General features: G+C 40.7%; 2 protein-coding genes across 5 annotated transcripts in view; one reads left to right on the top strand and one right to left on the bottom strand.

The window, feature by feature from the left end:
- The window catches only part of GOLPH3L (golgi phosphoprotein 3 like), a 53,424-nt gene that overhangs the window by 20,421 nt on the left and 8,886 nt on the right, over window positions 1–24,117 (top strand). For all 4 annotated transcript variants that reach the window (XM_023213636.1, XM_023213635.1, XM_023213634.3 and 1 more), the window contains 2 exons: window positions 13,844–13,975; window positions 15,708–15,822. In XM_023213636.1, coding sequence (XP_023069404.1) covers window positions 13,844–13,975; window positions 15,708–15,822 — 247 coding nt within the window. The remainder of the gene's footprint in view (window positions 1–13,843; window positions 13,976–15,707; window positions 15,823–24,117) is intronic.
- On the bottom strand, window positions 16,062–16,428 carry LOC111543626 (ATP synthase membrane subunit DAPIT, mitochondrial). Its single transcript, XM_023213637.3, has one exon. It carries the CDS (start codon window positions 16,366–16,368, stop codon window positions 16,192–16,194), a length of 177 nt encoding a protein of 58 aa, XP_023069405.1. The 5' UTR covers window positions 16,369–16,428; the 3' UTR covers window positions 16,062–16,191.

The raw sequence follows: 24,117 nt of genomic DNA, 5'->3' as shown, positions 1-24,117 counted from the left end.
ACTTTGGGAGGCCGAGATGGGAAGATCATGTGAGTCTATGAATTTGAGACCAGCCTGGGCAACACAGTGAGATCCCCATCACTAAAAGAATTAAAAAATTAGGTGGGCATGGTGACATGTGCCCATAGTTCCATCCACTTAGGAGGCTGAGGTGGTAGGATTGCTTGAGCTGGAGAGGTAGAGGGTGCAGTGAGCTACTGTTATGCACTCCAGCGTGGGCAATGGAGCGAGACTCTGTCTCAAAAAATAAATAAATAAATAGGCCAGGCATGGTGGATCACGCTTGTAATCCCAGCTACTCAGGAGGCTGAAGCAGGAGAATTGCTTGAACCCGGGAGGTGGAGGTTGCAGTGAGCCAAGATCACACCACTGCACTCCAGCCTGGGTGACAGAGCGAGACTCCATCTCAAAAATAAATAAATAATAAAATACAATTACACATGTAGCCTGGCATGGTGGCTCACACCTGTAATCCCAGCACTTTGGGAGTCTGAGGTGGGCAGATCATCTGAGGTCAGGAGTTCAAGACCACCCTGGCCAACATGGTGAAACCCAGTCTCTACTAAAAATACAAAAATTAGCCAGGCTTGGTGGCAGGTGGCTGTAATCCCAACTACTCAGGAGACTGAGGCAGGAGAATTGCTTGAACCCAGGAGGTGGAGGTTTCAGTGAGTCAAGATCGAGCCATTGCATTCCAGCCTGCTAGCCTGGGTGACAGAGCGAAACTCTGTCTCAAAAAAAAAAAGAAAAATAGAATGTATGAAATACAGAAGATTAAGTGTGGACTTTGGCTCCAGATTCAAACAAAGCAACTGTAAAAAAAATTTACTAAACAATTGATGGAATATGAAGGCTTACTGAATATTTGATAATATTAAGGAGTTCTTATTGGGTTGTTTTAGGTGTGATATTGGTATTACAGTTCTTTTTTTATAAAAAATCCTAATCTCTTGGCGAGAATATGCAGTATTTTTTGGATGAAATGATATAGTAGCTGGAATTTGTACAGAAATAATCTGGGTTTGGGGTGGGGTGGGTGGTAAAGATGAAAGATTATATTGATAACTGTTGAAAGTAGGTGATGGCTACATAGAGCTACATAATCTCTCTACTTTGTGTATATTTGAAACTGTTGGCTGGGCATGGTGGCTCAGCCTATAATCTAGCACTTTGAGAGACCAAGGCGGGAGCATCACCTGAACTCAGGAGTTGGAGACTAGCTTGGGCAACATCGTGAAACCTTGTCTCTGCAAAAAATACAAAAATTAGCCAGGCATGGTGGCATGCGTCGGTAGTTCCAGCTACTCAGGAAGCTGAGGCCAGAGGATTGCTTGAGCCTAGGAGGTTGGGGCTACAGTGAGCCATGTTCACACCACTGCACCTCTACTGCAGCCTGGTTGAGTGACAAAAGGAGACATAAAAAAAGGAAAGGAGGAAGGGAGGGAGGGAGGGAGGAGTTAAATTAAAAATGTTAAAACAAAAAAATTGGGATTGTGTTTTCTTACCACATTATTCAGTTTTAGACAGTATCCTACTGACTCCCTGTAGTGAAAGCTGCTGAAATCAGTACTCTCACAGTTTCTTCTATTTCTACTCCTCAATACTTTTTTTCTTTTTTCCCCCTGGAGACAGAGTCTCTCTTACTCTGTCACCCAGGCTGGAGTGTAGTGGTGCAATCTTGGCTCACTGCAACCTCCACCTCCCAGATTCAAGCAATTCTTCTGCCTCAGCCTCCCGAGTAGCTGGAACTACAGGCACATGCCACCACACCTGGCTAATCTTTTGTGTTTTTAGTAAAGACGGGGTTTCAACATGCTGTCCAGGCTGGTAATATTTCATTGAGGTTTATAACATATATATCATACTGTTGTTCTATAATTCACACAAACCTTTGCTATGAAGGAATGCCCCAGAATTGGGGTTGGAGAGAAGGAGATGGGAAAATTGGTTGATGGGTAGAAGATACATGTATTTTATGTATACAGAAAAGTTTGGTTGTACATATACCCATATGATCACAGGGTGATGGAATTTATGGGTGATTTTTATGAATTTTTTTGTTTTCAAATGTTCTACAATGTGTATATGCTAGTAATCAAGGGGAGAAAAGCTATTTGAAAACAAAAAAAAAATCTACACTTACCTAGTTTTGCTCTTCTAAGGTTTGAACATAACATAATTGCTTGTGTTTTTAAGTCAATTTTAAATCACTGGAAGCCAGGCCAGGTGGCTCACATCTGTAATCCTAGCTACTTGGGAGGCTGAGGTAGGAGGATCACTCGAGGCCAGGTCTTCAGCACCAGCCTGGGCAACATAGCCACACTCTATCACTACAAAATTTTTTAAATTAGCCGGACGTGGTGGTGCACACCTTTAGTCCTAACCACAAGGGAGGATAATTCAAGCCCAGGAGTTTGAGGCTGCAGTGAGTCATGATTGTGCCACTGTACTCCAGCCTGTATGACAGAGTGAAACCCTGTTTCTCTCTTTTTTTCTTTTGAGACAGGGTCGCACTCTCTTGCCCAGGCTGGAGTGCAGTGGCATGATCACGGCTCACCGCCGCCTTGACCTCCTGGGCTTGAGGGATCTTTCCACCTCAGCCTCCTGAGTAAGTGGGACTACAGGCATGCACCACTGCGCCTGGCTAATTTATTAAATTTTTTATATAGATGGGGTCTCAGTATGTTGCCTAGGCTGGTTACGAACTTTGGGCTCAAGTGATCCTCCTGCCTCAGCTGTCCTCCTGCCTCAGCTTGGCAAAGTGCTGGGATTATAGGTAGGAGCCACCATACCAGGCCAAGACCTCTTCTCTTTAAAAAAAAAAAAAAAAAAAAGGCCAGGTGCGAAGGCTTACACCTGTAATACCAGCACTTTGGGAGGCCAAGGCAGGCAGATCACCTGAGGTCAGAAGTTCGAAACTACCCTGGCCAACATGATGAAACCCTGTCTCTACTCAAAATACGAAAAAAAAAAAGAAAAAAAAGAATTAGCTAGGCGTAGTGACGTACGCCTGTAATCCCAGCTACTCAGGAGGCTGAGGCAGGAGAATCTCTTGAACCCAGGAGGCGGAGATTGCAATGAGCTGAGATCACGCCACTGCACCCCAGCCTGGGTGACAGAGAAAGACTCCATCTAAAAAAAAAAAAATTCTCCCATTCTGTGGGTTACCTGTTCACTCTAATGATAGTTTATTTTGCTGTGCAGAAACTCTTTTAACAAACATGTGAAAACTTCTATATTCAAAAGAGTACTGCCTCTTTTGAAGTTGTCCCTTAAGATGGCTAAATACTTATTGTAGTGATACTATAATTGGTCAAAATATGCTTGGAAATATTTGGACTACCATTTATAGATATATTGCTTTGAGAATCCTTATATAAGGAAAAATGTCTTTGGGGGATGGATTTTAGTTTCTGAAATTTCCATAAGTCATTCAGAGTCAAACTAAATGTAAGTAGATGAATACATTGATAAATATTTTATTGTTTAAAAAAACAACGTTGAGTTGTGGGGAGATAGACTTAGAGCCTGGACATGTTTTCAATTTTTTTTCTTTTTTTTTTTTTGGAGATGGGAGTCTCACTTTGTCACCCAGGTTGGAGTATGGTGGTACAATCTTGGCTCACTGCAACCTCCACCTCCCAGGTTCAAGCAATTCTCCTGCCTCAGCCTCCCAAGTGGTTGGGACCACAGGCGCACCTGACCAGTTTTTTTTGTATTTTTAGTAGAGACGGGGTTTCGCTGTGTTGCCCAGGCTGGTCCTGAACTCCTGAGCTCAGGCAGTCCTCCTACCTTGGCCTCCTAAAGTGCTAGGATTACTGGCGTGAGCCACCGAGCCTGGCCTGCTTTCAAATTTTTCTTCCCACTTCTCAACTTTCTCTTTGCTTCTGTTTTATTTTGTTTTTTGTTTTGTTTTTTTGAGATGGAGTATTGCACTGTCACCCGGGCTGGAGTGCAATGGTGAGATCTCGGCTCACTGTGGCCTCCGCCTCCTGGTTCACACGATTCTCCTGCCTCAGCCTCCCAAGAAGCTGGAATTACAGGCACCAGCCACCACGCCCAGCTAATTTTTTGTATTTTAAGTAGAGACAGGGTTTCCTATGTTGGCCAGACTGGTCTCGAATTCCTAACCTCTTGATCCACCTGCCTAGGCCTCCCAAAGTGCTGGGATTACAGATGTGAGCCACTGTGCCCGGCCTTTCTTCTGTTTTCTTTGGACAATGTGTAGCAATTAAAATTCCTTTTTCCGGCCAGGTCACTCCAGCCTGGGTGACAGAGGGAGACTATGTCTCAAAAAAAATAAAAAATAAAAAAAATTTTAGGGTAAAACAATTAATGATATTTTTACTGACCAGAATGAAATTTAAAGCTTATATAGGAATTCAGAGATGACCAGCTGCTTTCCTTTATTTTGCATTTCCCTTTCACTGACAATGCATTAGCATGTTGTTTTTATTTGCTAAACTTTTAATAAGAAAAAAAATAAACAGAAGCCCTGCAAAAATTAATAAACTGATCATTGTAACTGACTTTGCATCTTTCTACCTGTCTTTTAAAATGAATCTGAAAGGATATAATCTTCATTTCATTCATTGAGAAATCCTGTCCTTTTGCCTGTATTTATAATCCATTCCTCACGATCAGGCTGAAATTATCTGTTAAACCAGAACCATGTCAGGTCACAGTTCTTCATTCTCCAATAGGATTAAACAGAGTGGGCTTTTAATGCTTGATCTATTTTATAAAATGTCTTGGCCAGGCACAGTGGCTCACATCTGTAATCCCAGCACTTTGTGAGGCTGAGGTGGATGGATCACCTGAGGTCAGGAGTTCAAGACCAGCCTGGCCAACATGATGAAACCCCATCTCTACTAAAAATACAAAAATTTGCCGGACGTGGTGGCAGGCCCCTGTAATCCCAGCTACTCGGGAGGTTGAGGCAGGAGAATTGCTCGAACCCAGGAGGCAGAGGTTGCAGTGAGCCATGATTGCGCCACTGTACTGCAGCCTGGGTGATAGATTGAGACCCCGTCTCAAATACATACATACATACATACATAAAATGTCTTTATGAGCTGTGTGGAGATGTAGAAATAGGAATTGGAGTTTCGATGAATCACATTAATTTTTAAAAGAGGAATTTACATCAAATCCTGAACACCAATCTTTTAATAGAGTGATTCAAGGACAAACAGTACACTAACTTTTCTTAGAATAATTTTTTAGGAGGAAAAAAATAATAAAATTAGTTTTGCTTGTAGAATTTTTGATAACCCCTGAAGATCATTATACTTTCATTGGACTTTGGAATTGGGCAGATGTAAAAGAGTTCAAAGCGACATGATAACATTCCTTCTCTCATGGAAGGTGAAGCAATTTTAATGTTAAATCTTCAGACTTGGGGAGATGGAGAGGTTCTTTTTTTCTGAAAATTTTTCTTTTTTAAGTGATATTTTCTCACTGTAGATAATTTGGAAAGGTTTAAAAGTCATGTTTTAATGTAGACATTATTTTATATCATTGTAATAATCCTGGATACTCAATTATATATCTGGCTATTTTTCATTTAACTTTATCACAAGCATTTTCTAATGTTATTTTAAAAACTCCTAGGCCGGGCGCAGTGGCTCAAGCCTGTAATCCCAGCACTTTGGGAGGCCGAGACGGGCGGATCCTGAGGTCAGGAGATCGAGACCATCCTGGCTAACACGGTGAAACCTCGTGTCTACTAAAAAATACAAAAAACTAGCCGAGTGTGGTGGCGGGCGCCTGTAGTCCCAGCTACCCGGGAGGCTGAGGCAGGAGAATGGGCGTGAACCTGGGAGGCGGAGCTTGCAGTGAGCTGAGATCCGGCCACTGCACTCCAGCCTGGGCAACAGAGCAAGACTCCGTCTCAAAAAAAAAAACTCCTTATGAGCATAGTTTTTTTTGAGACGGAGTCTTGCACCGTGCCCGGCCGAGCATAGTTTTTAAGGATGCTTTAAGTTGTTTTGTTTTCTTTCCTCTTTTTTTGCCAAGCAGGCAACTTTTAAGGTCTTTAACCTTCAGAGTTGTTCTGAAAGGTGTGTCTTCAAGGAAGTTTGAATAAGGAAGGGCACTTTGAATACTTGACTCAGTGGAAATTCAGCATGAAGTGTTGACTGTCTGAATTTATTGAATTCCCATTGTGCAATCTTTAAAGTTTAAATATATGTAATATTCGACCTAGAATTTTCTTCTAGGTATTCAACACACATAAACACACAAATGAATACTTCTTTACTTTTTTTTTTTTTTTGAGGTGGAGTCTTACTCTGCCACCCAGGCTGGAGTGCAGTGGCACGAACTCACCTCACTGCAGCCTCTGCCTCCTGGATTCATGGGATTTTCCTGCCTCACCCTCCCGAATAGCTGGGATTACAGGCATGTACCACCATGCCCGGCTAATTTTTTTGTATTTTTGGTAGAGACTGGGTTTCACCATGTTGGCCAGGCTAGTCTCAAACTCCTGACCTCAGGTGATCCACCCACCGTGGCCTCCCAAAGTGCTGGGATTACAGGCTTGAGCCACCACACCCAGCCAACATTTTTTAATAATAGCAAAATACTGTAAGCAACCTAAATGCACATCAGTAGGGACTTGAATAGATAAAATTATGGTGCATCTAAAATGCAATACTATGCAGCCATTACAAGGGATGAAGAAGTATATTTACTGATGTGGAATGATATCCAAAATAATGGGTTAATGAAAAAAGTTACCACTCAGTGTAATGCTATTTCTATAAATACTATTAATAAGTGTAAACATAGAATATGTATATAAAAATCTAGAAAAGTACCCATTAAACTGTTAATGGTGATCCTCTAGAGGGGATAAGATTCTAGAATACTTTCACTTTCTAAAGTATACATTTCTATAATGGGATTTTTCTTTCTTTTTTACAATTTTTTTTTTTTTTTTAAGATATAGAGTTTCAATCTTGTTGCCCAGGCTGGAGTGCAATGGTGTGATAGCTCACTGCAACCTCCGCCTCTGGGGTTCAAGTGATTCTCCTGCCTCAGCCTCATGAGTAGCTGGGATTACAGGCGTCCATCACCACGCCTGGCCAATTTTTATATTTTTAGTAGAAACGGGATTTCACCATGTTGGCCAGGCTGGTCTTGAACTGCTGACCTCAGATTATCTACCCACGTCAGCCTCCCAAAATGCTGGGATTACAGGTGTGAGTGACCCCGCCCATCCTATAGTTTTTTTGTTTGTTTATTTGGTTGATTGGTTGGTTGTTTTGAGACGGAGTTTTGCTCTTGTTGCCCAGGCTGGAGTGCAGTGGTGTGATCTCAGCTAACTGCAACCTCCACCTTCCAGATTCAAGCAATTTTCCTGCCTCAGCCTCCTGAGTAGCTGGGATTACAGACACATGCCACCACTTCCAGCTAGTTTTTGTATTTTTAGTAGAGACGGGGTTTCATCATGTTGGCCAGGCTGGTCTCCAACTCCTGACCTCAGGTGATCCACCTGCCTTGGCCTCCCAAAGTGCAGGGATTACAGGCTTGAGCCACCACGCCTGGCCTACAGATGTATATTAAAGTCCACTATGTGAAGATCTGATTCTGCAAATCCTCTAAGATTCTCCTTTAGTCATGAGACAATGTGCAGTTCTATCTGTGTTGGGTAGGTCCTAAAATTTTCTTTAGATAGCCTTTGGTAATGAAATTTAATGATCAAATGGTGAACTTTAGTATGTACTTGCTAGGTCTTCCTGCTGAGACATACCAAAGCATTGGCCCTTTAATATAGAATCCTTATTATGAATGGCTGGAGAATTCACTTAGATACACTAAGAGGAAAATGACCTTTAAATATAAATAATTGTATTTTCCCTTGCCTCCAGGCTATTCTGCACCTAAATTTGTTTTAGTCTGTTCTAAGATATTACTATAGATGACAATATTATAGTATTTATTGGTCATCTCTACCCACAGTACAGGAGGACATTTACTGTCATGTTCTCTCTTTTCTCAGTTATTTTCTTTTTCTAAATCCAGTCTCTTGTAGTTGTACAGGTATTTGTTTTATAATTATTTTCTTAAAACTCTACATATATGTTTTTATACTTTTGTCTATTATTGCATATTCTTAATAAGTTAAAAACTCATTTGGAAGGTTGTATATGTTTTGAGATGCTACAATAGGAAAGTGTGACATTCAAAAATGTAGTTTCTTTATCCTGATCTTCATCATTTCTTTATACTGCTTCTCATTTATAGTTTTGTTGACAATCTCATGTCACTGTCACTGAAACAGAAGTTATATGGTTAGGAGGAAATGAGACAATAAAGGAAAACTTTCTTCCAGTTGCTTTAATATTGGCTAAAATGTTTACATACCTGTTAAGATTTATTACCAGAATAAATTATGCCTACATAGTTATGTGTTCTGAAGTAAGTTATAGTTTAACTTTAATTAGGTAGCTAAACTATAAAAAAAAGAGTGTTAACCTAAAAAAAAATAGCCTAACCCTTCCTTAAAGAGGAGTCACAAATATGAATTGGGGCCAGGCGCAGTGGCTCACACCTGTAATTTTAGCACTTCAGGAGGCCGAGGTGGGCATATCACTTGAGCCCAGGAGTTCAAGATCAGCCTGGGCAACATGGCAAAACCCTATCTCTACTAAAAATACAAAAATGAGCTGGGTGTGGTGGCACGCACCTGTAGTCCCAACTACTTGGGAGGCTGAGGTGAGAGGATTGCTTGAACCGGGGAGGTGGAGGTTGCAGTGAGATGAGATCATGCCACTGCACCCCAGCCTGGGTGACAGAGCGATACCCTGTCTCAAAACAAAAACAAAACCAAAAAAACAGATATGACTTGGAGTAGCCATGAGGCAGGCAGGGGAGGGAACTAATCCCAACCTTGAGTCAAAGATCAGGCCCTCAGGAAATTTAGAGACGTCTAAGGAATATTTTATGGCTCAATCTGAGCTTTTGGTAGGTTAACATTTAGTTTTAAGCATAAATTTATGCTTTCAAAAATATTTTTGAGGCATAAGGGATATTCTCTCCTTAAGGAATTTGTAGTCTGGTCAGGAGAAATAGTTGATTGCAATATGATGTAATAGATGTTATGAGAGAAGTTTGTATGGGCACACCCAGGTGCAGAACCTAATCCAGAGGGTGGAGTGGAGAAGTAAACAATGTTAGAGAAGGTTCTGTGGAAATGTGACCCCTGTACTTAATCCTTAACTACAAAGAGGAGTTGTGGAAGGAAGAATATTGGTTCTTCTTGACACAGCAGTGTGTGCAAAGGCCAGGAGGGGAAAGAGACCAAAGAAAAGACTAGTGGGCTGGATGCGGTGGCTCACGCCTGTAATCCCAGCACTTTGGGAGGCCGAGGCGGGCGGATCACAAGGTCAGGAGATTGAGACCATCCTGGCTAACATGGTGAAACCCCGTCTCTACTAAAAATACAAAAAAAAATTAGCCGGGTGTGGTGGTGGGTGCCTGTAGTCCCAGCTACTCGGGAGGCTGAGGCAGGAGAATGGCGTGAACCCAGGAGGCGGAGCTTACAGTGAGCTGAGATCGTGCCACTGCACTCCAACCTGGGTGACAGAGCAAGACTCCGTCCAAAAAAAAAAAGAAAAGAAAGAAAAGGCTAGTGAAGAACCACTTTTGATTTGTTTTGTTTTGTTTTGTTTTTTCAGAAGGTCTCACCATGTTCCCAAAGGCCGGCCAACTCTTGGCCTCAAGCGATCCTCCTGCATTAGCCTCTGGAGTAGCTGGGATTACAGGTGGGAGCCACTGTGCCCCACCAGCCACTTAGTTTGAATGCTATACAAAGCCATTTGGATTCCATCCTTAAGGCTGAGAGGATGTTTGAAAGATTTTTAAGCATGAGGGCAGGGAGTTATATTATTACACTTGACGTTAAAGATTGTCCTGGCTATAGCAGGAAAAATAGAATTAGAGGTCCTCTAGGCCTGGCAATATGGTGGTCAGACATTAAGTCTTGATAAGCTTAATGTTTAATGTATTATTGAGTCTTGGAAAGTAGAAATACTCTTCAAGGGGCCCCCAAACACCAAAATTAAAATCCAAGAGGTGAACAATAAAGATAACATGAGGATCAAATTACCCTGGGGTAAACTACCAAATCAGTCTTGAGATTCAGGAGTTGGTTGGTCAGGAATAAACTTGATGGTTGAGGTAAAGTGGGAAAACTAGGCTTAAATGTGCTCCCAGTTGTGTAGCACTCCCATATTCCCTCTGTACTTGGCTTTTGGCAGAAACAAATGCAGATCTTTCCCTCTGGAGGAAGATGTCCTCAATTTAGGCCTCCAGAATCTCATAAATTCACGAAACGTTAAATTGTGAACCTCTTAAAGAGCATCAAACATACAAACAAGGAAGAAGTGACAAATAAATTCCTCAGATATTGTCAGGTATCAAAGACTTCATATATAGTCACATATTAAAATAATCAAACTAAAAATATGACACTTTTAAAGAAATAAAATAATCACAAAATGAACAGCAAAAAATCACAAATCACCAGGCAAATGTAAAAAATAACTAAATAAAACTTTTACTAATGAAAAATTATTGAGGCCGGGCGCGGTGGCTCAAGCCTGTAATCCCAGCACTTTGGGAGGCCGAGACGGGCGGATCACGAGGTCAGGAGATCGAGACCATCCTGGCTAACACAGTGAAACCCCGTCTCTACTAAAAAATACAAAAATTAGCCGGGCGTGGTGGCGGGCGCCTGTAGTCCCAACTACACGGGAGGCTGAGGCAGGAGAATGGCGTGAACCCGGGAGGCGGAGCTTGCAGTGAGCTGAGATCCGGCCACTGCACTCCAGCCTGGGCGACAGAGCGAGACTCCATCTCAAAAAAAAAAGAAAAGAAAAATTTTTGAAATCAAAATCTCAGGGTTACTTTGAATTAGTAAATAGGAAGCCACATATTTTTTAAAAACTCTCCAGAGGCTGGACGTGATGGCTCATGCTTGTAATTCCAGCACTTTGGGAGGCCGAGGCAGGCGGATCACCTGAGGTCAGGAGTTCAAGACCAGCCTGGCCAACATGGTAAAACTCTGTCTCCACAAAAGTACAAAAATTAGCTGGGCGTGGTGTTGTGTGCCTATAATCCCATCTACTTGGGAGGCTGAGGCAGGAGAATTGCTTGAACCCGGGAGGCGGAGGTTGCGGTGAGCCGAGATTGTGCCACTGCACTCCAGCCTGGGCAACAGAGCAAGACTCCGTCTCAAAAACAAACAAACAAACAAAAACTCTCCAGAAAGCAATACAGAGAACAAGCAAATGGAAAATACAAAAGAGAGGTTAAAAGACGGGGGATTAAAATAAGAAAGACTGAAGTCCTAGAAGGAAAGAATAAAGAAAATAGAGATCTAAGAGCTGAGAATTTTTGAAGCTAAGAAATGAAACCACAGTTATAGGAAGCACAACATATACCAAACAGAATAAATAAATTCATGTACAGTCATGTTGTAGTCAAACTGCAAAATACCAAGAGAGAAGATCTTAAAGGACCAAAGAAAAGATACACCACCTACAAAGAAACCACAATCAGTAAGAAAGATAGATTTCTCACTGCTATATTAGAAGCTGGAAGAGGAAGGCATACTCTCTTCAATGTGATAAGAGAAAATGATCAACCTGGAATTTTATCTCCAGAGAAACTATCTTTCAAGGATGATGGTGAAATACAAAGACATTTCAGATAAGCAAAATAGAAACTGCTTCCAACAGACTTTCACTTAAGGAAATTCTACTTTAGGAAGAAGGAAAATGGTACCAGAAAGGAAGTCTGAGATACAAGAAGGAATGGTGAGCAAAGAAATTCATAAGAACCTGTGTAAATCTAAACAAGTACTACCTGTATAAAATAATGATGATGATGATATATAATTTATGTGGCTAAAAAAAGACAATACTGGACAATAAGAAAGTGGTTAAAATATTAATATTTAAAATTTAGGTTTTATGTTAATTTTAAATTAATATATCATGCATGTTAAAATTTCAAGGATAACTTCTAAAAGTACATAACTTCCAAGCCAATAAAGGAAAATTGAATTTAAAATTTTTTTAAATAAAAAGTTATTTTAGCTAGGTGCAGTGGCTCATGTCTGTAGTCTGAGCTACTCAGGAGGCTGAGGCAGGACAATTGTTTGAGCCCAGGTGTTCAAGTCTACAATGAGTTATAATGGCCCCACTGCACTTCAGCCTGGGTAACAGAGCAAGACCCCACCCCATCTCTTAAAAAAAAAAAAAGTAACCCCAAAATATGCACAACTATGATCTATCAGTAAAACAGCACCAAAAAACAACCACTTAAACATTTCTCTATTTAGCTTTGTGACCTCTGTTATGCTGCATAACCTCTGTAAGCCTTAGTTTTCTCATCTTTAACGTGTGGATAGTAGTAGTACTTCCTTTATAGGGTGGTTGTGAAGATATAATCAGATAGTGCAAGTAAAAAGCTTAGCACAAATCTAGTACATAATAAGTATTAGCACATATCTAGTATATAACAAGTATTCAATCGACGTTAGTAATTAGATGTTAGTTACTGCTGTTAGACAATACCAGTGGCTCTCTTATATGTATATTCCCTATACAAAGGGAAGGGGAGCTAACATTTTAAGTGCCTGCTATATGCTAGGCACTATACTAAATGCTTTCTTATATATTGCATCTCATGTAACCCTCACAACAATCTTGTGGAAATATATATTAGTGTCCGCATTTCATAGATGAGGACAGTGTACTTCAGAAAGGTTAAGTAACATACCCAAGGCACTTAATGATAGTGGGTTTCTATTATACCTTCCATTAAAAGAATTTCAAATTGGCCGGGCATGGTGGCCCACTCCTGTATTCCCAGCACTTTGTGGGACTGAGGCTGGCAGATGACGAGGTCAGGAGTTTGAGACCAGCCTGACTAACATAGTGAAACCCCATCTCTACTAAAAATACAAAAATTAGCTGAGCATAGCAGTGCACACCTGTAATCCCAGCTACTCAGGAGGCTGAGGCAGGAGAATCACTTGAACCCAAGAGGCGGAGGTTGCAGTGAACTGAGATCATGCCACTGCATTCCAGCCTAGGGGACAGAGCAAGTCTCCGTCTCCAAACTTCAAATTAATACATATCTAGGAGGATTAAAAGCTCAAACGGTTTTTACTTTTTTCTGACTTATTTTACCCCACTCTGAAATTTAGTGTCATGGAAACAGATTTCAAAAAAGCCAAAATTCTCCTCAAAAATTAAAATTTTGCATGTCAAGCCAGGTGCAGTCACTCATGTCTGTAATCTCAACACTTTGGGAGGCCAAGGTGGGAGGATAGCTTGAGGCCAGGAGTTGGAGACCAGCGTGGGCAACATAGCAAGACCTTGTCTCTACAAAAAAATATTTTTTAAAAAATAGCCAGGCATGGTGGCACATACCTGTAGTCCCAGCTACTCGGAAGGCTGAGGTGGAAGGATTGCTTGAGCCCAGGAGGTCAAGGCTGCAATAAACCATGATCATGCCACTGCATTTCAACCTGGGGGAAAGAGCGAGACCCTGTCTCAAAAAAAAAAAAAAAAAATTGCACATCATTTATTGACTGGCAGCAAACCATGGGAATTCACTAAAGATCTTGAAATCAGACAGAAAATCTTATTTGGGGGTGTTTAAGAGGATTAAAGAAACATCATCTTCTCTTACTCTGTACTTTGCTTTGAGTTCATGTAGTATGATGTGAAACGAATCACAACAAAGTGGCCTGTTCTTAGGGTGCCTGCTGGAAGTCAGTATTCCTCTCAGAACATTCTTTCTCTTCTCTTTTCTCCTTTCCTAGGGTTACACATCTTTCTGGAATGACTGCATATCATCTGGCCTGCGAGGGGGCATCCTGATAGAGCTGGCCATGCGGGGTCGAATCTATCTGGAACCCCCGACCATGCGTAAGAAGCGACTACTAGACAGAAAGGTACTGAATCCTCTGTGAACGTCCATGGCTTATGGAAAGGCAAATACCAACAGTACATTTGGGAAGAACAGAAAGATTTGAGTAGTAAGATAAAATAAATATCACTGACTCAGCAGTTCTATTGGCTAAACAGGTTAATTATCCTATAGCAAGAGGGAGAAATCAAAGTATCCATAGTCCAAAGAGTTATAGGAAGCTCCTGGTTTTGTCTTCCTTTTTTATACAGAAGAATCACACTTAGGATGCTGTTGATTAAACTCCTATATCTGTAACTATAACATTATAAAATAACCAGGTGCAGTGGCTCATGCTTGTAATCCCAGCACTTTGGGAGGCCAAGGCAGGTGGATCACGAGGTCAGGAGATCGAGACCATCCTGGCTAACACGGTGAAACCCCATCTCTACAAAAAATTTTTTTTAAAAAAAATTAGCTGGGCGTTGTGGCAGGCGCCTGTAGTCCCAGCTACTCGGGCTGCTGAGGCAGGAGAATGGCGTGAACCCGGAAGGCGGAGCTTGCAGGGAGCCGAGATCGCGCCACCACACTCCATCCTGGACGACAGTGCAAGACTCATCTCAAAAAAAAAAAAAAATTATGAAATAGAGTATGATGTAGGGGGAGGGACTCATATGGGTAAGATCAGTCATTGATTAACCTGGTTATTCTCCAATAACTATTCTGTTTCCTTCCATTTACTGCAAGTCCTTTCCAACCATACTCCTATATCCATTTTCTTACTGAATTTTTCCACTCACAACTTCTTTATCATCCTAAGCACTCAACTTAAACTACATTCTTAGGTATCACCAGCTTCTTTTCGGTCTTTGATTTATTTTTCTCTTTTCACCTATATGTGGCATTTGACACTTTTTATCACTTTGAAACTTTCTTCATTCTTGGCTTTTGTTATTATCTTATTCTCTTGCTTCTCTGACTGTACACTGTTTCCTTACTTCTCCATTCCTTAACATCCAAGTCTCAGTTTGTATCCCTTGAGTGATTTTCTATCCTTTCAGAGATATCATTTACCTTTATAGCTTCATCTGTCACCTTCATGAGATTAATTTTCAAATTTCTAGGCAGGTTTTGTTTTTCCACCTCCAGAAACATATTTAACTATTGGCTAGAAATTTCAACTTGGCTATCCCATATCATTTAAAACTAAACTTAACAAAAAACAAAGAAAATCAAATTATCAACCTTTCCCCAAAACTGACTTCCTTTTCTGGCTTTCCTACCTTTATTTATTTATTTATTTAAATTTTTATTTTTTTTAATAGAGACAAGATATTGCCATGTTGCCCGGGCTGGTCTCAAACTCCTGAGCTCAGGTGATCCACCCGCCTCAACCTCCCAAAGTGCTAGGATTACTGGCATGTTTCCTACAGATGTTTCCTACCTTTATTGATGGTTTCAAAACCAAGCCCAGTTGTTTCTTACCTTTATTAATGGTTTCAAAAGTTGGTTTCCAGACTCAAAATGAGTTGTTATTGAAACTTTTCTCCATTATCATTCATATCCAGTTTGTCACTAGGGCCCACTTCAAATGTTATTTTTGTCTTCACACTATCACTCCATACTATATTTTAAACTTCTTGAGGACAGGGACAGTATATTATGCTTCCTTACATTTCTTGCAACACTTAACCAGTAACATATATATGATATATTGAAAGATTTTAACTTGAATGAAGTGAAGGAATCAGGGTTCCTTCTTTCTCCTTTTCCCAAAGGTACTGCTAAAGTCAGACAGTCCAACAGGTGATGTCTTACTGGATGAAACTCTTAAACACATCAAAGCAACTGAACCCACAGAAACTGTCCAAACATGGATAGAGCTACTCACTGGTAAGATGGCTTAAAATAATATATGAATTTCACATTTCATTATCTTTATCCCACCCTGAAATTTAGTAAAAGAAGTACTGAACTTCATCGTGCTGGATGAGATAGATGTGGTTCACTATTTAATTCTAATGAGGGACAGAAAAAGCATGGCTAATTGATACCTAAAGTTTTCCAAAGCTTCACCTTATCTTCTGCCACCCCACCCCAAAAGCTCTTTAACAGTATTCTTCACAAGAAACTTTTTTTTTTTTTCCCAGGTTCATAATTTATTGTACAAATTGAATTATCACATGATGAGTTGGGATTAGCTTCTCCAGTCATGGGAACTTAACAGATGAGGTTAAGAACTGTAGACAGTTTAAAATCCATTTATGTTGCTTTCACAGCTGGAGTTTTTTTGGATCTTAACTTGAAATACAAGACAATCAAAGCAATGCTTCCATATGTGGCCAGTACACAATTCCTTCTACCTGTGAGAGTATAAGAGTTAAAATATTTTTTAATACCAGTGAACTGGTATTGCGCATCACTTTCTGGACCTGCCATGATTTCAATCTGCCAAAGCCAAAAATTCCGCAGCTGGTGTCCTTCACCAAATGTAACCACCTCCACAAGAAACTTTTAAAACATCGTTATAGAGAGGACAATGAGGACATTGGCATTGATGCAATCTATTATTCTTATTAGAATTTCCCAGTTTTAATTTGCCAAATAATATTTTATTGCATGGCCATTCCACATTTGTTTATCCAGTTGATGAATATTTGAGTTATTTCTACATTTTGGCTGTTGTGAATAATGCTGCTGTGAACATGCATGGACAAGTTTTTGTTTGAACATGTTTTCATTTTTTGTGGGTATGTAGCTAGGAATAGATAACTGGGTCATAAATCGAGTAACATTTTTATTGTGGTAAAATACAAGTAACTTTATTTATTTATTTATTTATTTATTTATTTATTTATTTATTTATTTATTTTCCGAGATGGAGTCTTGCTCTGTCTCCCAGGCTGGAGTACAGTGACGCCATCTCAGCTCACTGCAACCTCTGCCTCCTAGGTTCAAGTGATTCTCTTGCCTTAGCCTCCCAAGTAGCTGGGATTACAGGCACATGCCACCACACCCAGCTACTTTTTATATTCTTAGTAGACAGGGTTTCACCATGTTGGCCAAGCTGGTCTCAAACTCGACTTCATGATCTGCCTGCCTCAGCCTCCCAAAGTGCTTGGGATTACAGGCATGAGCCACCATGCCCAGCCAACATTTGTTATTATTTTAGCCATTCTTAATGGCTTAAGTGTACGATTCTGTGAAATTAAATATATTTGTAATATTTTGTAACCATCACCTCTATCTACGCTATACCGAAAGCTTCCTCATCACTACCCCCTAAAACGCTGTACCTATTAAATGATAACTTCTTCTTTCTCTCTCCCGCTAGTCCCTGGCAACCTCTATTCTACTTTTTGTCTCTATGAATTTGCTTACTCTAGGTATCTCATATAAGTAGAATTATATAATATCTGTCATTACTTTGCCTAGCTTATTCACTAAACATGTTTTCAAGGTCCATTCATGTCACAGCATATATCAAAATTTCATTCCTTTTTATGCCTGAGTGATATTCCATTGTATGTATATAACATTTTTGTTTAACCATTCATCTGTTGACGGACACTTGGCTTGTTTCCACCTTTTGGCTATTGTGAACAATGCTGCTGTGAACATTGATATACAAATATCTGTTCAAGTTCCTGCTTTTAATTCTTTTGGATATATACCTAGGAATAGAATTGCTGGGTCATATGGCAGTTTAACCTTTGAGAAATCACCAGACATTTCCACAGAGACTGCACCATTTTATATTCCCACCAGTATTGCACCAGGGTTCCAATTTGTCCACATCCTGATAATCACTTGTTCTTCTCTTTCTTTTCTTTTTTTAATTATAGGCATTCGAGTAGGTCTGAAATGTTATCTCATTGTGGTTTTGATTTTTATTTTCAAATGAAAATAGTTTTCATATCATTCCTATTGACTAAAAATATTGAGCATATTTTTATGTGCTTACTGACCATTTATATATCCTCTTTGGAGAAATATAAAATACTTTTCCCATTTTTAAGTTTGATTGTTTTGTTGTTGAGGGGTTTTTTTGTATTTATTTATGAGATGCGGTCTCACTCTGTCACCCAGGATGGAGTGCAGTGGTGCGATCTCAGCTCACTGCAGTCTCCACCTCCCGGGCTCAAGGGTCCTCCCACCTCAGCCTCCCGAGTAACTGGGACTATGGGCATGCACCATCACACCTGGCTAATTTTTTGTAGTTTTGGTGGAGATGGGGTTTTGCTATGTCACCCAGGCTGGTCTCTGAACTCCTGAGCTCAGACAGTCTACCCATCTTGATCTCCCAAAGTGCTGGGATTTTAGGCATGAACCACCGTGCCTGGCCAGAAGTTCTTTATATATATTCTGGATATTAATCTTACCAAGAACAGCTCAGTCATGGAGACCCTAACCCAGAGGCGCTAGAGGAATTAAAGACACACACACACAGAAATATAGAGTGTGGAGTGGGAAATTAGGGGTCTCACAGCCTTCAGAGCTGAGAGCCTTAAACAGAGATTTACCTACATATTTATTGACAGCAAGCCAGTCATGAGGTTTACTAAAAGTATTCCTTATGGGAAATAAAGGGATGGGCTGAAATAAAGGGATGGGCCCTGGCTAGTTATCTGCAGCATGAACATGTCCTTAAGGCACAGATCGCTCATGCTATTGTTTGTGGTTTAAGAACACCTTAAGCAGTTTTCCACCATGGGTGGGCCAGGTGTTCCTTGCCCTCATTCTGGTAAACCCACAACCTTCCAGCGTGGGTGTCAAGGCCATCACAAGCATGTCACAGTGCTGCAGAGATTTTCTTTATGGCCAGTTTTGGGGCTAGTTTATGGCCAGATTTTTGGGGCCTATTCCCAACATATCCCCCTTCTTTGTTTTGCAAAGCAATAAAAGCAAAGGCAGCTTTGTCAAGGTGAGCTACTTCTCACATGAGTTAGGATCTGCATCTGTAGACTATACAAAGACAAACAACACAGATTAATAACACAATCATCATTGAAATCACAGAACTTCCAAGTGTTTTTATCCATTTTAATGGGTTACTAGCTGTTAATCCATCTGCAGCTCCTTCAAGCACTCCAGTTCCTGGCATTAAGGTCAGGTGTGCCTGGGATGCTTTAAATATTTGTTCTTTTAATTTTGCAATATCCAAAGACAAGTTTGTAGAGTGTCCTTATAGATGGTTTTTTATTCTTTCCCAAATTTTGATCTCATTAAGTGCTATTAATAGTTTCCACAGGCCGGGCGCGGTGGCTCAAGCCTGTAATCCCAGCACTTTGGGAGGCCGAGACGGGCGGATCATGAGGTCAGGAGATCGAGACCATCCTGGCTAACACGGTGAAACCCCGTCTCTACTAAAAAAATACAAAAAACTAGCCGGGCGAGGTGGCGGGCGCCTGTAGTCCCAGCTACCCGGGAGGCTGAGGTGGGAGAATGGCGTAAACCCGGGAGGCGGAGCTTGCAGTGAGCTGAGATTCAGCCACTGTACTCCAGCCTGGGCGACAGAGCGAGACTCTTCTCAAAAAAAAAAAAAAAAAGAAATAGTTTCCACAAATCCTTACATTTACCCCTTACAGCGGGCCATATCATTTGAGGTTGAGGTGCCACTCTATTGCCATGTTTCCAGATAATAGGAACTCTTGACGTACTTCTTACCATTTCTACCATCTGATCATTTTGTTCAGACCAGCTGAACATAGTGTGGCCATGACATGCAAACTGAGAGGTGTAATTCAAGCTAAACATCCCCTTAGGGGACCAATCAATAATGATTCCATGGGAATCATTGCGCAGCACCTCTTCGTGCTCTGCAATGCAATCTTCCGAAACAAGTGTGTTCATTTTTTCTGGTCAGGTCAATTTTGTTTACAAATAGGTTTTTGAGGGCGGTATGCCTCAATTATAGGAGCAGACTTATTATGGAAAATACTGTGGTCAGAAAGCATGTGTAACTGTGTCATAGAGTGATTACATCCAGGCATTATTGCCAGCCAAGATTGATAAATATGCCCAATAAGTATAATTGTTCTCTGTGTCAGCCCTTGTTGAAGGAATACTCATGGCAATGGTGATCACTGCTATCATAGCTTTTGTTAAATTACTCATTGTGACTGGTTGTCCCACTTTCCTCAGGTTTTCTTCCGCCATCTGTGACAGCTTCTTGATCTGTCCCCAGGTGGGTGGCTGTGTTCGACGGGTGTTGCTTGTGACAGTTGGGGTCCTCCTCAGCATCAGTCTCAACATAGCTGCAACTGGGGGGTCCTCGGAATCCTCCCGGAATCTCTTCCTTGGCACCTGTCTCATGATAAGGTTTTAGGTGTCTTGATGGTATCCAAATCAGCTGTTGATTTGGTCCTGCAGAAACACAAGCATAACCTCTACCCCAAGTTATTATTTTACCTATTTCCCAACTTTTTCTTATCAGATCTCTCCACCAAACCAGTTGTTTTGCTTCTGTCTTTGCAGCTGGTTTCTGTAGATGCTGTTCAGCTGCTGATGACATCTGGCCTTTAGGCAGTCTCAAAAAATTTGTAGTTAATAATGCTAGATTCAGTTGTATATGGGGTATCCTGTAATCCCTATTTCCCCCCCGTTTTGTTTTTGCAACTGCTGTTTCAGGGAGAGATTCATTCTTTCCTCTATGGCTTGTCCTTGAGAATTATATGGAATACCAGTAATGTGTTTAATATTCCACATAGAGAAAAATGTAGCTAGAGCTTGGCTAGTATAGCCTGGGACATTATCTGTTTTAATAGAAGCTGGAATGCCCATCACCACGAAACACTGCAAAAAGTGATGTTTAACACAGGCAGAAGACTCTCCTGATTGGCATGTAGCCCAGACAAAGTGAGAAAAGGTGTCTACACATACGTGCACATAAGCTAGTCTCCCAAATGAGGGAACATGTGTGACATCCATTTGCCAAAGAGAATTAGGTTCCAGTCCTCAAGGATTAGCTCCTGTAAAAGATGAGGAACGTACCATTTGGCAAGTTGGGCTTGCTGGATAGTAACTTTAGCTTCTTTCCAGATAATGCTATATCTGCATTTGAGACCAGAGGCATTAACATGGGTTAAATTGTGAAAGTGTTTGGCGTTAGATACTGCATTAGCAACTGGGCAATCAGCCATTTGATTCTCTTCAGTTAAAGGTCCTGGAAGAGGTTTGTGAGCCCTAATGTGAGTGATGTAAAAAGGGTACATTCTACTCCTAACTGCTGTTTGCAGTTGGGTAAATAAAGTCATCAGTTGTTCATCTGTATGAAATTGTAACTGAGCATTTTCAATTAACTGTGTGGAATGAACCACATATGAAGAATCAGAAATCACATTAATAGGCATATTAAAAGCAGTCAATACCTCAATTACAGCTACAAGCTCTGCTTTTTGAGCTGAAGTATAGGGCATCTGTAAAACTTTACCTTTAGAGCCAAAATAAGAAACTTGACCATTACCAGACCCATCTGTAAAAACATTCTCAACACCTTCAATTGGTTTAAATTTAGTTATTCTAGGGAGAATCCAATTAGTCAGTTTCAAAAATTGAAACAGTTTCATTTTAGGAAAAGGATTATCGAGAATACCCACAAAGTCAGCTAAATGGGTTTGCCAAGTAAGATTATTTATAAAAGCTTGCTGTATTTGTGCCTTCATGAGAGGGACAACAATTTTTCCAGGATCATATCCATGTAATTTAACAATCCGAATTCTCCCATTTTCTATCATAGTAGCGATTTGATCCAAATAAGGAGTTCGAGTCTGTGAATTAGTATGTGGAAGAAAAAGCCATTCTACTGAGTTCTGCTCTTGGACAATAACACCAGTAGGTGAATGCTGAGTTGGAAAAATTAACAAATCTAGAGTCTTCTCTGGATCTATTCTATTTATTTGAGCTTTATGGACTTGCTTTTCGATTTGTTGCAGCTCTGCCTCAGCTTCTTTTGTTAATTGCCGAGGGCTACTGAGGCTAGGATCTCCTCTAAGGATAGAAAATAGATTACTCATGGCATAGGTAGGGATGCCTAGAGCAGGTCATAACCAATTAATGTCCCCTAGTAATTTTTGAAAGTCATTTAATGTTTTCAATTGATCCCTACGTATGGCTACTTCCTGTGGCACAATGGTAATGTCATTTACTAAGGTCCCCAAGTAGGAGTAAAGAGTAGTAGTCTGAATTTTGTCAGGAACTATAATTAAACCAGTGTGAGAAATCAAATTTTGCAAGTAATCATAACATTGGAGTAATATTTCTTGAGTGGGGGCAGCACAAAGTATATCATCCATATAATGAATAATGTAACACTGTGAAAATTTTTTATGAGTAGGTTCAATTGCTTGCCCTGTATACATCTGGCAAATTGTTGGACTGTTTAACATGCCTTGTGGCAACACTTTCCAATGAAAACACTTAGCAGGCTGCAGGTTGTTTACTGCAGGAATTGTAAATGCAAACCATTCATAGTCTTGCTCAGCTAAGAGAATAGTAAAGAAACAGTCTTTTAAATCTATGACTATTAAAGGCCAATTTTTTGGAATTATAGCAGGAGAAGGTAGTCCTGGCTGTAATGCTCCCATAGGTTGCATAACTGAATTGGTGGCTCTAAGATCTGTTAACATTCTCCATTTACCTGATTTTTTCTTAATTACCAAAACTGGAGAATTCCAAGGGGAACATGTTGGAGCTGTGTGTCCGTTTTCTAATTGTTTATTAACGAAGTCCTTTAAAGCCTCTAGTTTCCCTTTACTTAGCGGCCATTGTTCTGTCCAAATTGGCTTATCTGTTAACCATTTTAAAGATATAGGTTCTGGAGGCTTAACAGTGGCTGCCATCAAAAATGATATCCTAAACCTTGGCAGGAACTTTGTCTTTCTGCTTGAAGTGGTTCCTTCAAACTTTGCAAATTTTTTCCTAGTCCCATACCAGGGACATGCCCCATTTCATGCATCATATGTTGACTTTGAGGGCTATGTAATTGCTCAGGAATTAGAACTTGTGCTCCCCATTGTAATAAATCTCTTCTCCATAAATGTATAGGTACAGAAGTTATAATTGGTTGAATAGTACCAGGTTGTCCATTGGGCCCTTCACAATGTAAAATATAACTACGTTGATATACGTCAGGGGTTTTACCAACTCCAACTATGTTAAATTGAGTGGGTTGAATTGGCCATGCAGACGGCCAGTGCTGTAGAGAAATGATTGAAATGTCCGCTCCTATATCTACCAAACCTTTAAATTTCTTTCCCTGAATAGTTATTTCACAGGTAGGACATTTATCAGTAATTTGATTCATCCAATAAGCAGCTTTGCCTTGTTTATTTTTGCTTCCAAATCCTCCTGTTCGTTTAATTTCACTTTTCCCCATTCCCACATAAGGCACAATCAGAAGCTGTGCTATGCGTTCTCCTGGCTCTGCTTTCCAGGGAACAGAAGTAGATAAAACAATTTGAATTTCCCCACTGTAATCTGAATCAATGACTCTTGTATGTATTTGTACTCCTGTTAAACTTAAACTAGACCTTCCTAGAAGTAATTCTATCATCCTCGCTGGCAAGGGTCCACTGACTCCTGTTGGGACCTTTTGCGGGAGTTCCCCAGGCAGAAGGCTCACAGCTTTTGTGCAGCATAAATCTACTGTGGCACTACTGGCTGTGGTGGGGGACAGACATTGTACAGGGGTGAGGGAATGGCTTAAGCCGGAAATGCTCTGGTTAGGAACGGGCCTGAGACGGGCACCTCATGGCGTTTCCCAAATTTAAAAGGAAAAGGCTCAAATGTAGCTATGATAATGCCCTGTTGATCTGGGGGGTGTATCGTAACAGGGAACTGCTTGCTGATTATTTCTTCTGCTTCCTCAAATTTGTTTGTTTTTGGGGTTTTTTTTTTTTTAGACAGAATGTCTTGCTCTGTCGCCCAGACTGGAGCGCAGTGGCACAATCTTGTTTCACTGCAACCTCTGCCTCCTAGGTTCAAGCAGTTCTCCCTGGCCTCAGCCTCCTGAGTAGCAGGGATTACAGGCTCCCACTACCACACTGGCTAATTTTTGTATTTTTAGTAGAGATAGGGTTTCGCTATGTTGGCCACGCTGGTCTGGAACTCCTGACCTCAAGTGACCCACCTACCTTGGCCTCCCAAAGTGCTGGGATTACAGGCATGAGCCACCATGCCTGGCCCCCC

Source organism: Piliocolobus tephrosceles, chromosome 1 (assembly GCF_002776525.5).
Source record: "Piliocolobus tephrosceles isolate RC106 chromosome 1, ASM277652v3, whole genome shotgun sequence".
NCBI classification, from domain to species: Eukaryota; Metazoa; Chordata; class Mammalia; order Primates; family Cercopithecidae; genus Piliocolobus; species Piliocolobus tephrosceles.
This window is presented reverse-complemented; position numbering and strand designations above follow the sequence as displayed.

What these genes read in the sequence shown, in the direction of transcription:
- LOC111543626 (XM_023213637.3), bottom strand. Translation starts at nt 16,368, where the DNA reads ATGGCAGGTCCAGAAAGTGATGCGCAATACCAGTTCACTGGTATTAAA.